Source organism: Coturnix japonica, chromosome 1 (assembly GCF_001577835.2).
Source record: "Coturnix japonica isolate 7356 chromosome 1, Coturnix japonica 2.1, whole genome shotgun sequence".
Lineage (NCBI taxonomy): Eukaryota > Metazoa > Chordata > Aves > Galliformes > Phasianidae > Coturnix > Coturnix japonica.
The window spans coordinates 119,539,578-119,554,439 of NC_029516.1; the positions used below are offsets into that span (position 1 = coordinate 119,539,578).

Here is a 14,862-nt window from a genome sequence, read left to right on the forward strand (position 1 = left end):
AACTCTGCTGTTTGTACTGAACAAAGTTCCATCCACTGTAATGAGAGATTAACTCAACAACTTACCTACAAACACCTACACTTAAGTGTCCTAATTTTGATTTGAATCCCGACCACATTCCTTCTTTAAATACAGTTAAACAAGTTTAACTGGGAAAATTTCACCCTAAAGAGTGAGTGAGGGTGCCTTGTTCCCATCTGTCTCTCCTTGGGGGGTGGAGGTTGGACAAGTTCTCATTTTTTTCTGCAGAAATGAAGTGTGCTCCTGCTTTGTGACATGGTCTGGCTAGAAGCATCTCGTCCAGCTCCATGACTCTGGGAGCACAAGTCTGCCTTGCCCCCTTTGAAACCTCTCTCTCCAGAATGACACAGATGGCAGTGAATACTACCTGCAGATACGTCTGTGACCTGTGATCTGTCTGTCACCAGCAATGTACAGAAAAAAATCAGTGATATAAAGATGCTTCTAAGTGAGACAGCTGTCAAAATTGCATTTTTTTGGGGGGGTAATTTTAGGACATAACCTCTACAGCCCTACTTTGTCAACAGGATTCCTGTCAAAGCAATTTTTTCTGATCAAGACGTGTGATGTTCTTATAGAGTAGCCCACTGCCTTGAATCACTCACCTCTGTTTTCCTTGGCCAGGTTGTCAGCCATCTCCCAGTAGTCATAGCTGTGCAGGATGCTGTTGGTGATGCTGACGTGGTTGGCGGCCATCTGATGGATGCGCTGGGGGATGCTGATTATAGGAGATGAGGAAGGAGGCCCTGTGCTCCCCTGGGATCCAACAGAACTAACTGGAGAAGGGCTTGGGGACATGGGCGATGGAGTTCCTGTGCTCCTGAAATTAGATGTTAACACCACTGCTTAAAAGTGTTTGGTTTAAAAACATGAAAGAATCTGAACATACAGCAGGTGTGGAAATGTAACACCTGACAGTGAATATGCTCCTAAGTTTCTGTGCAACAGGTGAACTTACTTTCCACTGTTACCCCAAGAAGATGGGTTCTGGGCGGCTTTCGATGAGTTCTGTAAAGAAAAAATAATTAATGTAAAATATAATTAATGTAAAAATATGAAATGAAGAACAGCAGACAATATAAAAGTAAAGGAATATAAAGAAAAAATTGTGCAGAGAGATGTATTCAATTCTCATGATGCAATTAACCCAGAGAGCCTGGTTTGGTGTTGTGATGAAGCGGTGCTGTAACACAGACTCAAATCACATGCTATTGAACATCCTGAGATGGGGGCTGGCCAGGAAAACACGCTTGCTGATGCTCACCCTTTTCCTGGGAGTTCAGAAGAAAGCGCTAAGACTCCTTGTAAGGTCTAGGCTGGAATTTCTTGTGATAGAGAAAACCAGAACACCAGAAGGCCGTGAGCAATCCTACAGGACGTCTATAATGTCTAATTCCTGACAATCATGGAACTTCAACCAGAATCTTTTTTTTCCCTTTTAATAAAAGATAGCTAGGCATATAGAAGTCCTAAGACACTATTGCCCTTGCTCTCCTTTGTCCTGTTCTACTGTTTAGCAGGCCTCTGAGTTAGGAAAATAGGTTCTACTTCAAGATTTCAAGACTGAACTTTCTCAACTTCAGTACATTAGGGTTTTGTTGGTTCTATGCCTGCAAAACTGCATGTCATCTGGCATCATCAGTACTGTTTCTATATACACAATGACCACATTAACTTCACGGTTCTCCAGTAAGATGGGCACACTGCTTGCGCCTCTCCTAAAAAAAGCTTGTTTTCCCAGCTTTGATGCATCCTCTGCATTCCTTCAAGTGTTCCCACACTCCAAAACTGCATTTTGACACCTGGCCTTCTGCACTATTGGTATGAAGAGTAGCTCTGGAGTGTCCCACAGTGGGCTCTTCCTTCAGTGGTTTGTTTTATGTGTGTGTGTGTGTCTCCTGCCAGTGTGTGTGTGTGTCTTTTACAGAGCTACTGGCCTTCATCCTTCTACTGTAACAGAAACTGAGCAGGTTTTATTTACCTACAGAGCTGGAGGCGGGAGAATGAGAAAACTGAAATGGAATCAAGGATACTTCCACTGTAAATTTAAGTAGCCTCTGCCTTACCGTACAGCTTCACACACCTTTTCTCTCATGGTGGCTTTTTATTTTTTATTTTTAATTCTCTGCTGCATTACTTTTTTATTTGAAAAATAAAATAAAATAAAGGAAATAAAATACTTAAAAGGAGATTTAATAAGTTTTTTTTTTCTTGTTTAAAATAAAAGTATGTCCGATTTTCCCTGAAAATATGTGTGAAATAGTTTAAAACCATTCTTTGATTGATAATGTATGTGGAAGCTCTTAATGCAGTCAGCACTTCACGTCACTTGGTTTTGAAAGCTTTTAGATACTCGATATGAAATGAGTGGAGAATTGGCTTGTTTTCCACTGAAAATTATGGCAAATGGATTTTTTTCCCTTATTTTTACTTTCAAAGGTGAGAATATGTACTAATGTGAAACTATGCTATCACCATACCAGCAGGAGCTTTGCAGACAACAAGCTCATCTTGCCTGTAACAGAGTGTAAGTCCATTTTATGTTTGCTGTGAAACAGTTTCTGTCTGCGAGTAAGAGACATTTTACATGGTTGAGAGCCTGATCGTACTGTTCTTAATGCAGGCATTCTCTGAATTGGTAAAGAAAAAGAAAGTGTTATAATTGGCACATATTTCTTTCCCCTGAAATCAAGTCATTGTTAGAGAAACATAACACATTGAATTATATATTGCTAAAATTTTAGAAGCAATTACAGTGACTTCAATTTCAGTTTGACAATAACAGATCTGTCAATTTCCTTCACTGTCTTTGTGTGTTTAAAATCTGGTCATGAATGTTGGTGGTTGTATTTGAAATTTTTTTATTAACAAAATGTCAAAGGATGGATGTTTTTCATTTCAAGGTACATTCCTCTGAAACAAAAGGCAAAAAAAAGCAGAAAGAAAACAGAAAAGGAGCCCTGTGTTTAAAGACAAATGGCTGTTCTGGTTCCCAAAGCAGTTTGTCTTAAAGCATTTATATGTACATATTTATTTAATTAGAAAGATAGAAGCTATTTTTCTTTCCGTGTAGGTTAAATGCTGGATGGACTGACTGCTAGGAGGGCTCCACCATAAAGGTTCTGTCCTTGAGTACTTTCAGAAAAAGGTTGCCTGTCAAATAAAATACATTAAAATGCTTTGAATGACTTCCTGTTGTATTCAAAATAACCAGGCTGTAGACCAGGCAGGGATTGGAGATAGGAAGCAGAAGCACACAAAGTAAAGCAGGAAGGGGAAGCTGGTGGTGCTCTGTCAAGTACATGGCGGACTGCTTGGTTGCCCTCTGGTGCTTTTGTACAATTCCCACTGAAGTCAGTGTGGGCTCTTTGCCAGACTTTGTGGGACAAGAACCAACCCCAGCGCAGCTACTGTTTTTGTTAAAATGTATTTACTATAACAGCACACTGATTTTAGAACATGTTAAAAAAAGGTACCTTGAAATACTCAATAAGAGCTTTAGAATATTTGACAGCGTGGTCTCTCTTGAGTCGGAACATTCTCCAGTACAGAAGGGCCAGGCAGCGGTAACTGCAATAAAAGGGAGAGGAGGAGGTGAGGTGTGTCCCCAAACAGTAATCCCTGTAAATTATCTTAAATGCTCCAACTAATGTGCAGTGGAAGACTGACTTTGCTTACTATTAGGTTCACTCTTTTGTTCCATTTTACATACCACAGAATCACAGAATCATAGGATGGCTGAGATTGGAAGGGACCTTAAATATCATCAAGCTCCAACCCTCTGCCATGGGCAGGGCTGTCCCCCACCAGCTCAGGCTGCCCAGGGCCCCATCCAACCTGGCCTTGAGCACCTCCAGGGACAGGGTACCACAGCTTCCCTGGGCAGCTGTGCCAGCACCTCACAGCCTCACAGTGGAGAATTTCTTCCTAACATCTAACCTAAATCTGCCCTTTCATAGTTTAAAGCCATTCTCCCTTTGTTCAATCACTATCAGACTGTGTAAAATGTTGGTATCCTTCATGTTTGTAAGCCCCCTCAAAGTACTGGAAGGCTGCACTGAGGTTTCCCCTGAGCCTTCTCTTCTCCAAGCTAAACAAGCCCAGCTCCTCAATCTTGTCTTCATAGGAGAGGTGCTCCAGCCCTCTGATCATCTTAGTGGTCTAGTTCTGGACTCACTCCGACAGCTCCATATCCACACATGGTTAGATGCCACAAAGTAGGTGGCAGTGCCCTAACCCTATGCATGCTGCACTGGCCACTAGGGCCTCTTCCATCCTTAGGAAGCGGACTGCTAATGATCATTCACGCTTTGCAGTATCTTCATGAGCAAAGCTAGGTTGGGTGCCACTGCCATGGCAGGCCATGAAGAGAACCACCAAGCAGACTGTGCTCAGAAGGGTTTGTACAGCTTGGTTCCCAGGTCTTAGCCCTTTGGGGTGCCTCATCCTGGTACTACACTCCAGCAGCCTGCATCCCTGCATAACGAACTAGCCATTCTGGGTCTATCCTGCCTATGCCCAGCATCCTTTCTCAGCAGACAGAGGCAGCCGGCGACTTGCGGCCGCCTGCCGCTGGAGGACAGCCTCGGCTCGGCAGACGGGCAGCGGCTGGCAGGCAACAGGAGGGAGGGAGCGGCCTACCACCTCCCCCCTTCTCCCCCCCTTCTATCCCCCCTACCGCTCTCCCCTCGTTTCTTTTTTAGCCTCTTTTCACTAATTCCCCACCTAAGCATTTTTAAAGCAATTCCCGTGCCCCGTGCTCATCCCGACTGGTGACAAAGGAAGGGCGTTTAAAAGGAGAGCGCACCTCTGAATACTCCGGTTCCTTTTATACAAATGATTAATTAGGACTCTTTTATTTACGGAGGATGAAGATGCATTCGGTTTGGGCTTTTAACAGATGGTTAATAGATGTTAAAAACACACTTGCTGATTGTAAATGTCCACTTACTGAGAATCAGGAACCATGTAATAGGTATTTGATGTATTAACTTCATAGATATTAAATTAAAATCTGATTTTAACAACATTTTAGCATTTTACTAGCCATCAGCAGCCACCTTATAGAATGTGAGGTGCGTGTGTATATCCTGAAGTCTCCATTCGGGAGGGTATCCCAGAGGCTTAATTATTGCCATCACCATATCTCTCTTCACGTAATGTAAATGTAATTTACGATTATAGAGCTTAAATGTCAGCCACAAAGAAATTGCCAAACTATCAGTACAAAAGTACATTGCTCATAAAAACAACAAACCATCAGGCATTTAAAAATTAATTACGCTGATGTATGATAGCTGACCTGTCACAGTCAATAAGAAAGAACCGCTTATTTACAGAGACAGAATGCAGACCTGCTGCAGCGATACGAGGGCTGGACCTTCTCAGAGCTAAAAGTATGTTCTTTCTTTCAACAGACAACATAATCCTATCTATCTGGCTGCGTTCAGTGTCTGATTTTCAAGAACAGTCTCCCTGCAGAAAAGGAGCCTTTTGAGGAAATGGCGATCTACTAACCATAGTGCTGCCAACTGCTTGTCTTCTGGCGTGGCGTTGGGGCCTGAGTGGGTTTTTAGTCTGACTGCGTACCTTAAGCAAAAGGAAAGAAGCCCATGTGAGTAAATTGACACAGCTTTATTTTACTGATCAGCTCCTACAAGAGCTATGCTGACCAATGTAATTCGAGCTGGCCTGTTATACGCATTTGCTCAAGTTACTAAACATACATGTCCTTTTCTGGTTGTGTTTTGGAACTATTTTGCCATTAACAGTGCCTCCCTGCACTCCTTATACAGCAGTAACTCCCTCGACCATCGATCAGCGCAGAGGGAAGCCCAGCTGGCAAGGTGCTGCTTCCTGGCTCGCTGTGCTGCCCTACCAAAATAACCTCCGCCGCCGGGGAGGCCCAGTTACACATAGTTCATGCAGGGAGGTTTTCACAGTGTTTGAAGGCAGGTGACAGCCTGTCTCGAAGCTGGTGCTGCCCTAACCCTGCCAATTCCAAGCATGTCTACCCAGATCTGTGCCTCCAAGCAGAGTGCAGCGCAGGGGGAACTTGTAGCTCAGAGCTATTTTTGCACATATGACATTACACTCAAATTCTATAAATATTAAACATCCACAGTGGTAACACCGCTGTTTCAAGAAGTGTATGCACTATGCAATCATAAATTAGTTTCTGGAAATCTCGGCTTCCAGCTGAATACCTGAACAATGGACAAGGTTAGGACAACACAGCACTTCTGGGCTCGCTTCCAGAAAAATACCTGCTCCCTGTAATTAGCTGCCTGTGGTTTTTCTTATCTTTGTTTTCAAACTTTAATCCTGATACCTGCGCAAAGATTCAGTATGAACATTTTGTTTTAACAGGTGTACCTAGTAAACCCAGCATATTTTTCTAAGCCGCAGCAAGTGAGATCAACAGTAATTCACACTACTACACGACAGCAGCTACATGCATTATTGAAAGCTATGAATCTGCAAGCAAAATTCATTTCCAGAGCTAGGACCATCTATTTGCTATCATGAGAAAAGACAGGGCAGACAAAGGAAGAGCTTTCCGCCTGTGATGGTGCAAGTATTGAAAAAAAGAAGGGAAGAGATGCAGAGATGCACTGTTCTATTCTCCTACTGAAAAAAAGTATATTATGCTTTGTTTAATAATCTTCCAGTTAGAAAGCTGGCCTCAGTCCACTGAAATGCATGAGAAGACAGCCCTAAGTGGAATAAAATGCCAACGGAATTGCTAACGTATGTGAGAAAATGATTGCATCAACACTCCAAAAAAGAGCTCCAAAAGAATGCGATTGTTTGAGGAGCTTTGCGTCATTATGAATATGATTATAAATGAAATGTTTTAATTACTATGACCTTAGTGCTGATGAGTCCTGCATGGTTGACTGTCCTAAGGAATTACGGCACGGTCACTGACAGTGCAGCTTTCTCTGTTAGTGTGCCGGACTTTTTCTTGCGAAGAGTCACTCAGATGCTGGGGTGAGTTTGACCTATTTTTCTCTACCAGTGCTCTCAGTATTAACTATTAGTACAAATTACAATAGAGGAAAGGACTTAGAAGAAAGGAACGGGATTCTGGATTATCTTGTTTGGATAGCCATGTAGCTGAGTAAATGTAGGGGACTGTTTAAGTGTGAGCTGGACTCTTTTCAGGAGTCCACTAGCTCCAGCAGGAGAACACATACTAAATGGACCTCAGACACTCATTTTTAAATAGCAGTTCACATCTTTCAGGTAACAATTAAACTGTAGTCTTAAACATGTTAGAGCACTTTGCAAATGACCACTCCACGAGAGTGTTCTGCTATTAGGTAGCAGTTTTTCCCCCTTTTGAGGAGCACCGGACTTATAACTTGAAGCTCTTTAAGTAATTTGCAACTCTAGTAATATTAAAAGCTTTGTTTATTTTGCATTCTACACCATTTCCTAATTTAATTTCCAGTGAAATCACAGATTATCCATTTGTGTTACATATGACTGACGAGGCACCTGGGAAGACCTCTCTTCTCCCCATTTACTGTCTCTAGGAAATAATGAGATAAAGTAGATGAGCATATTTGCATCAACAGAGTAACCCCTGTGTTTGTCTCCTCCCTTCCTACTTGATTAATTCCACAGTTTCTGAATACATAGTGAACGGGGACTTGGATTCCTGAGCATTTTTCTCCAATGCATTCCCACACTCAATAAACGATAGTGCTGCTTCTGCATAATTCAGTGCCTTTCCAAACTTTTCCACCTAGAGGGAAAAAATAAGGACACACAGAAATAATGTAGTCATCAAGATAAGGTTACATTTGATGGGATTTTCTCAACGTGAGACTTTCTCAGTGTGAATTATAAACTTGACACAAGTCAGTATATTTTCAGATTAATAAATCTTCCTATGAGAAAGCTAAAACCCATCAAACCCTGCGCATCAGTGAAATTCATAAGACAGAAAGCAGAGCTGCAAAAGGCTGTGAGATGTTATTTGGTCCACACTCTTGAGTCAAAAGAAGGATCAAGGATCTCCAGTGCTGGAAATCCCACGAATTCAGCATCAGGCCTTTTGCCTCAGCTATCAAGCGTCCTTACCATTGAAAATGGTTTCACACTTCTTTGCAGATGCAGTTTTTCATCAGTCAACAAAGGAAGGTAATGACCGCCTTGAACTAAGAGAATCAGAGCTAAATATTTTGACTACTAAATCCCTCTTGTTCAAAGGCTCGTCTCCATTCTAATTTCATTTTCATTCCTACCATTTTCAGCACTGCTTGACCTTTTGTCAGGATTTTGCCCTCTATATCCTCTTCCTCTTTTAGGGACTACTCTACTCTCTCAGCTTCTCATGCCATCTTTTTTCCTTACCCAGTTTGTTCTCTTATGTTCTGTGCTTCTTTGACTCTACATGTTTGTGCGCTTAAACATATACATATGCACATACGCATCCTCAATAACAGTGTACATGCACATGTGCACACAATGTTCATATGTGTACCCTTACATACTACTTATCTGGTCTCAGAATTTCATTTTTTGATGTGGGTAGAAATGAATCATGCTATTATCTCTCTGTCCTGACTTGTCTTTCCTTCAATCAGAACTCCTGCGGTACATAAAGCCCATTAATGGACTGGATGCATTTGGATGAAATCTGATGCATGCAGTGAAAGGTTAATGGACCTTATTCTTTTCTGAGGGATAAAGATTTTAAATAGTAACTTTGGAATGGCACACTGGCTTCAATCTATTTTAGGTTCTTATATGACTCCCATTGCGATCATACCGGAGAATTTCACAAACTTTTTATTATATTTCTCTCCCTGACGCTCTTCTGCAGGTGGAAGTGCTATTATCCCAATTTCACAGATGGGGAACTAAGGAGCAGAGAGACTTAGAGTCATTTTCAGGCTGCTCACTCTAAGTGCTTATATTAGGTATTGCAGTGCCAAAATAGGAGGTATCGAGGCCAGCAAGGTGATTCAAAGTGCTCCCATTTCCCTCCAGGATCCCTACACACTCAAGAAAGGGGGAAGTACTTGTGAAGAGTGATTCAGTATCAGTAAGGAGCTTGTCCACTGCAAAGGAAGGCTGAATGTGAAGGATATTTCTATCACCTAGTGCTGATGGGAGGCTATTTAAGCTATGCCTAAGTGACTTTCATGCAGGAAATTTGTGTCAGAGCAGAGTATAACATTTGCACCTCTTATTTCTGGGAGTCTACCATAAAAACATTTTTCTTCAGGCTAAGACAGTATTTCCTTTGCATATTAAGTGATTTTTTATTTTTTTTTTCTTTTCCATTTTGTTTAAAGCAACACACTAAAATGCACCATTTGTACTTTTCCACAGTATTTTCTGATTTATGACTCTCTTTAATATGGAACTGAATAAACCATGGAAATTTGTGCTAATAAACTCAGCTAGAGTGTAAAACTGCGTGTTAGTGTCCTAAATTAAGGGCCTGCTATGGCTTCCTTGGCCATTTTACAATCTGCACAGCTAAGAAAAAGAGGTGAAGAAAGAGGGACTGTGAGCTACCTTTCTTCTTTCCTGCTTCTGTGACCACAACGCGTCTGTCAAGCAGGGCAAGGCAGGACTACAGCTACTTCAACTTGCAAGACAGCTATGCTCATGCTGAGTCCCAACCCTTATATTGCATCTGCCATAACAGAGGCTGGCACTTCAAAGCTGTGCTGGCTTATTCACTGTGCTGGGCTAACTTAGGCTAGGAGAAAAGAGATGGTAAAGTAGAGCTTTTCTGGAGCACCATGTGCTTGATAGTACCCTGCTGTTTGGAAAGATGAGGATTCCTTCAGCTCCCCATAAAGCCCCAGGTCTGCCTTTCTCAAGAAGGTCTTACTAGCTACTAGACGCATCAAAGATGGAGACAAGAACCTGTTTGTTGCAACCTTCCTGTGTGTGAAACTTGTTCCTGCAGGGTTAAATGGATTCCTAGTGCTGCTGGTTGACTTACAAAGGGTTTGTCATGAAAGGAAGATTCTTTTGGCACTGGAGAGCCAAAACTCTTCAAAAAAAAAGGGCAGATTCCCTTAGCACCAGACCAACCTGGACTAAGCCGAGCCAGCTTGTTAAACTGAAAAGAAAGGTATGTGGATACAGATAGTACAGCATCAAACTATATAGTCTCTGTTACTACAGTTGCTAATTAAAGCACAGGGATAAATGGAAATTTTTATTTATCCAGGCCTTTATCTCAGTAAGTCATTATTTGTTAAGTCATAGTTTATTGGGCTATGAACATTTGATTATATAAACATTTCTTAATTTAACAAGCCTAGCCATCCTTATAATAGATTTTATAATTACCCCAGCAATACCGCACTGATGAAGAAACTGCATTACAAAAATAATTTGGAGCAACATAACTGGAAAGAAAATATTCTCACCATAGCATCTGCTTTATGTTTCTTCCGTTTAGCTTCCTGCATAAAGTAATCTGCATTGCGTGGCCTACCAGGGGGAAATAAGAAGATACTTTATTATTTTCTGAAGTGCAGAATATTTTCAGGTTATTTTTCCCTTATTTTAAACCTGATTTGCAAACATTCTTTATGAAGAAAATACACTCATCATGTAACCATGCATCTTATATTTTCAAATTGCTGCCTGTGGAGACAATAGCATTTATGGCTGTTCTCGTTCTTTAGAAGTCAGTGATTCAAAGCAAAAAAAAAAAAAAAAAAAAAAAAAAAAAAAAAGCTAATAAAATGTATTTTTATGGATTGTATAAACTGCTTCCCAAATTAGTGCAGTTTTGATCTACCAAATGGATGCAAGCATTAAGCAGAACAAGTTATTCCATCTTATCCTCTCCCTTGTGTTTGTGTACCTCATTTTCTACTCCTCCCTGTACGCTGCCATTTGCCTTGGCTTCTACTTCCTTACAAAACAAGTGTGTTTAATCTCTCCACCTCAAAAATGCGCACTGAATCTGCTTGCCTCCACCTTACTCCTTATCTGTAAGCACACTGAGAGTGCTATTTGCTTTTGCTGCCTGGAGTTCATCTGTGACATGGAGCTAGGCTGCCAGCAGCTTGCCACTGGCGTTACTTGTGTCAAATTCTCCATTGATTTCTCCTCAAATAGATCTCAGAGACTCCATTCCATCCTTAACCTACCTGACCTACTGACTGCAGGGCACAAATTCAGTTGCTGTCTCTGTGCTGAAATTCACAAGACCATTTCTGATCCCAACTAATCCACTTCTATTCAAACTGAAAACACAAAGTGCTGCCTCCCTGGCAGTGCTTGGTGACCAATTCACTGAGCCCTCGTGGCTGAAACAGGTTTCTTCATCTTCTCCCTAATCCACTTTTCTCAATGGAGAGAAGCCACTTGCCATGTCATTTTAGCGCGTAACACAGCATCTTCAATTCTCAAAAAGTCTTCATATGTCCTGACCATGAAGATTCTTCCAGTCTCATATGTGTGAGACATGACCTTCCTCCTTCTACTCAGCTAAAACATGTCCAGGTTCATCTCAGCACATACTGAAGTTACTGCCGTATCCTTGTCACTCTCAGAAGTTTCTCCTTGCAAAACTGTTCTCTTAGAACTGCTTCGAGTCATCCTTTAGATGTTTTCTAATGAAAATGGGATATTGCTGAGTATTCAGAGAATGAATAACCATATTCCCACCATTCATGATTTTAAATGCATGGCTTTGTAAAAAAATAGGGTATTGTGGTATTACTGCAGCGTAGCAATCCCTATATATATATATATATAAATATATATAATATATATATATAAATCTGGATTTCTCAGAATGTTTGTTAAAAAAAAATAATTATGAGTCAGAGAAGATATAGACCTAAAAACTGAAGTCAATGTATGAGACAAAAGCTCTAGCTGTCCACAGTAAGAACACTTTGAGATCTACAACAGATCAGTGGGAACAAGGTGGATCCTTTTGATGACCATGTCTACTTCCTTGAATCAGTAAGGCCATTTGCCACTGCATCTGCTAGTCAGTTTCCTTCTTTCATGCACACAGTTTCAAGGAGATTTAATTATATCACAGAAAGTTAGTCATAACTCTTATTTTGAAGGCTAAATATCATCAGAGAGAAATAAAATTTGGAGCCTGAGTAATTTTGAATGACATCTGTCCTAAAAAGTTTGATGACACACAGAAAAATAGTTCATTTGTTCCATTTTTAAAATGTCCTTCTTCAGAGTGGCACTTCTCCCCAATTCCCCAGCAGAAAGAAGACTATAGACAGGTTTCTGTCCTAGCATCCTGTAACCTACTGTAGCTGCCAATACTCTCTGTACCCAGCAGGACGGATACATTATCTTAACAACACAAACCATGTGGATTTGGTTTTGTTCTGTTACAGAATCATAGAATCATAGAATCACAAGGTTGGAAAGGACCTACAAGATCATCTAGTCCAACCATCCTCCTATCACCATTACTACCCACTAAGCTACTAAACCATATCTCGTAGCTCCTCATCCAGACACCTCTTGAACACTGCCAGGGACAGCAACTCCACCACCTCCCTGGGCAGCCATTCCAGTGCCTGACCACTCTTTGAGAGAAAACATTTTTCCTTATATCTAATCCAAACCTCCTTTGGTACAACTTGTGCCATTTCCTTGGGTCCTACTTGTTTCTGGGGAGAAGAGGCTGACTACCTCCTCTTCACAACCTCCCTTCAGAAAGTTGTACAGTGCAATGAGGTCGCCCCTGAGCCTCCGTTTTTCAGACTGAGCAATCCTAGCTCCTCAGCCACTTCTCGTAAGACTTGTGCTCCAGAACCCTCACTAGCTTTATTGCCCTTCTCTGGACACATTCCATGGCTTCAATGTCTTTCTTGTAGTAAGGGGCTGAAACCTGAACACAGTAGTCATGTACTTATGAAGTACTGGACACTGAAACAGTGTTAGCTTGATGGGGAAAACCATGTTTTCACGAAAGACCTTTCAAAATCTCAATGTCCTGTCTATCTTAGTTTTGTACTATAACCTAGTTAAGATTGTTTACTCTGAAGTGACAAAAAACAAAGCAAAGCAGAGCACATCAGCAATGCTTAGCTCTCTGAAATGATCAAAGTGATGAACTTTTTGCATGATCCTTTCAAATTCTGGTCATTCAAATATGTTCTTTGCAATGTACCCTCCTATGTGACACCCAAAACCATCTGTATAATTTGCTTGTTTGAAGCACGGAAAGGAGCTGTAAAAACCAAGTGAGATAACACAATGTAACTATGTTCTACTCATAAATAACACAATTGTAGAATGTTTTTCAACACGTAGCAGGATTTATTCTCCAGAGTTATGTTCAGCAGCTGAAAGCATCGGCAGGAGGTAGTACATTACTGAACCAAGAGGGCCCTGATCTGGGGTAGCTAACCAGAATGCAATGTGTGAAAATCAAAGTCATCAGTTTCTACTGAAGCCAGCTGTTTTGGGGGAAAACCTAAAATAAAGATGAAGCTATTAAAATATAACAGTTAAGCACAGTATGTATATCCACAATGTGGATGTCTAGATACTTGCATAGGAAAAATACAGGATTGATATACAAATCTGAGGACCTCAGATTTGTGTTTTCTCATGCCAGAGATACAGAAAGTTCTGTAGCTGAATTCCTCTTCAGGTCTCAGGTCAAGGTTTGCGATCCTTCTGCGGACTGCAGCCTTGCTAAAACCTGAAAAGCCTTTCTACAGAGTTAAATTGGTACCAGGCTACTGGTGGAACTGGATAGGATGTAAGTGGTATAAGAAACACTGGAGCCTCTTTGTTAGGCTAAAAATGTTACTGATCATGAATGTAAACTGAAGTCTCGTGGAAAGATATTCCCCGACTTCTAGTTTTCAGACAATTGAGTCAGATTCTCCTATGTCATTTACAACTGTCTGTATCAAGAGGCATCAGCACTGTCACTCCAGATTTACAGACAGGATTCAGGCCTCTCTTTTATTTATTTATTTTTGGTAAAAATATATAAAAAGAAGTTTGACTTCAAATTAACAGGTACAAACAAGTGTTTTATCTCTATTAATAATCTTGACTGCACAAGGAACTCTTTTGTTTCTGAATATCTGATTGTTGGTACTTGTAGAAATATGGTCCTCTTCAACAAAGCCAAAAAAGAGTTCTAATACACTGCTCTAATGCCTCTCATATATCTCTCTGAAAGGCAAGAGAAAGAGAGCAAAGCATCAGTGCCAACTAAGTCAGGCTGCTGGTGAATTCTCCCCAGGATCAAGTGTCATTATGTGAAACTGGCTGCTCTCGAGGAGAATTTACCCTACTCTGTTGATTGGGGAAAGCAATCAAGTACTGCTGGAACTGGTTCAATGCATTCTCAGTCAACACTAGCCAGTCACCTAGGCACTGCAACAGAATCCAGCCTTTTACAGAATAAACCCCCATGGCTAGATCTGATAGTACAAACAAGGCCAGGCTTCCTTTTCAACACTGGTATTCAAACCATTTATGACTTTGACAAGGGCAGCCTCAGTAGCATGTCTGTGGCTGAAGCAAGGACGAGATTTATCAAACAATCTGCTACTGTCCAAAATTCCTCTCACTGGCACTGCCACCACTTTCTCTGGGAGCTTGTCGAAAACCAGCAGGAAATACAGCATTTCCATCACTTGTTATGTTGCACAGGATCCCAGCGTGAGGTGAGATGGCTGTGGGCATGGTAATTATTCCCCTTCCAGAAGCAGCCTTTTAGAATTTCCGGGCTGTTGAGTTCCTAAGAGTGTGTTTACCCAGGTAAAATGCTTGAGTGTCTATGTTTCTCCCTCCACATCCTATTTAGCTGTATGCCATTACAGTGCATGCCTACCACCTTTGTCT

The 14,862-nt window shown here is 41.2% G+C and overlaps 1 protein-coding gene and 1 non-coding gene across 2 annotated transcripts in view; both read right to left on the bottom strand.

Annotated features, from left to right (window-relative positions):
* The window catches only part of AFF3 (AF4/FMR2 family member 3), a 315,282-nt gene that overhangs the window by 9,882 nt on the left and 290,538 nt on the right, over positions 1 to 14,862 (bottom strand). Inside the window, exons 15-20 of the mRNA XM_015850512.2 lie at positions 10,428 to 10,491; positions 7,638 to 7,774; positions 5,539 to 5,610; positions 3,498 to 3,591; positions 980 to 1,029; positions 627 to 841 (exon numbers count right to left, since the gene is read on the bottom strand). Coding sequence (XP_015705998.1) covers positions 627 to 841; positions 980 to 1,029; positions 3,498 to 3,591; positions 5,539 to 5,610; positions 7,638 to 7,774; positions 10,428 to 10,491 — 632 coding nt within the window. The remainder of the gene's footprint in view (positions 1 to 626; positions 842 to 979; positions 1,030 to 3,497; positions 3,592 to 5,538; positions 5,611 to 7,637; positions 7,775 to 10,427; positions 10,492 to 14,862) is intronic.
* Positions 4,213 to 4,330, bottom strand: LOC116652829. Its single transcript, XR_004306048.1, has one exon. It is a non-coding gene; the product is annotated as a U6atac minor spliceosomal RNA (small nuclear RNA).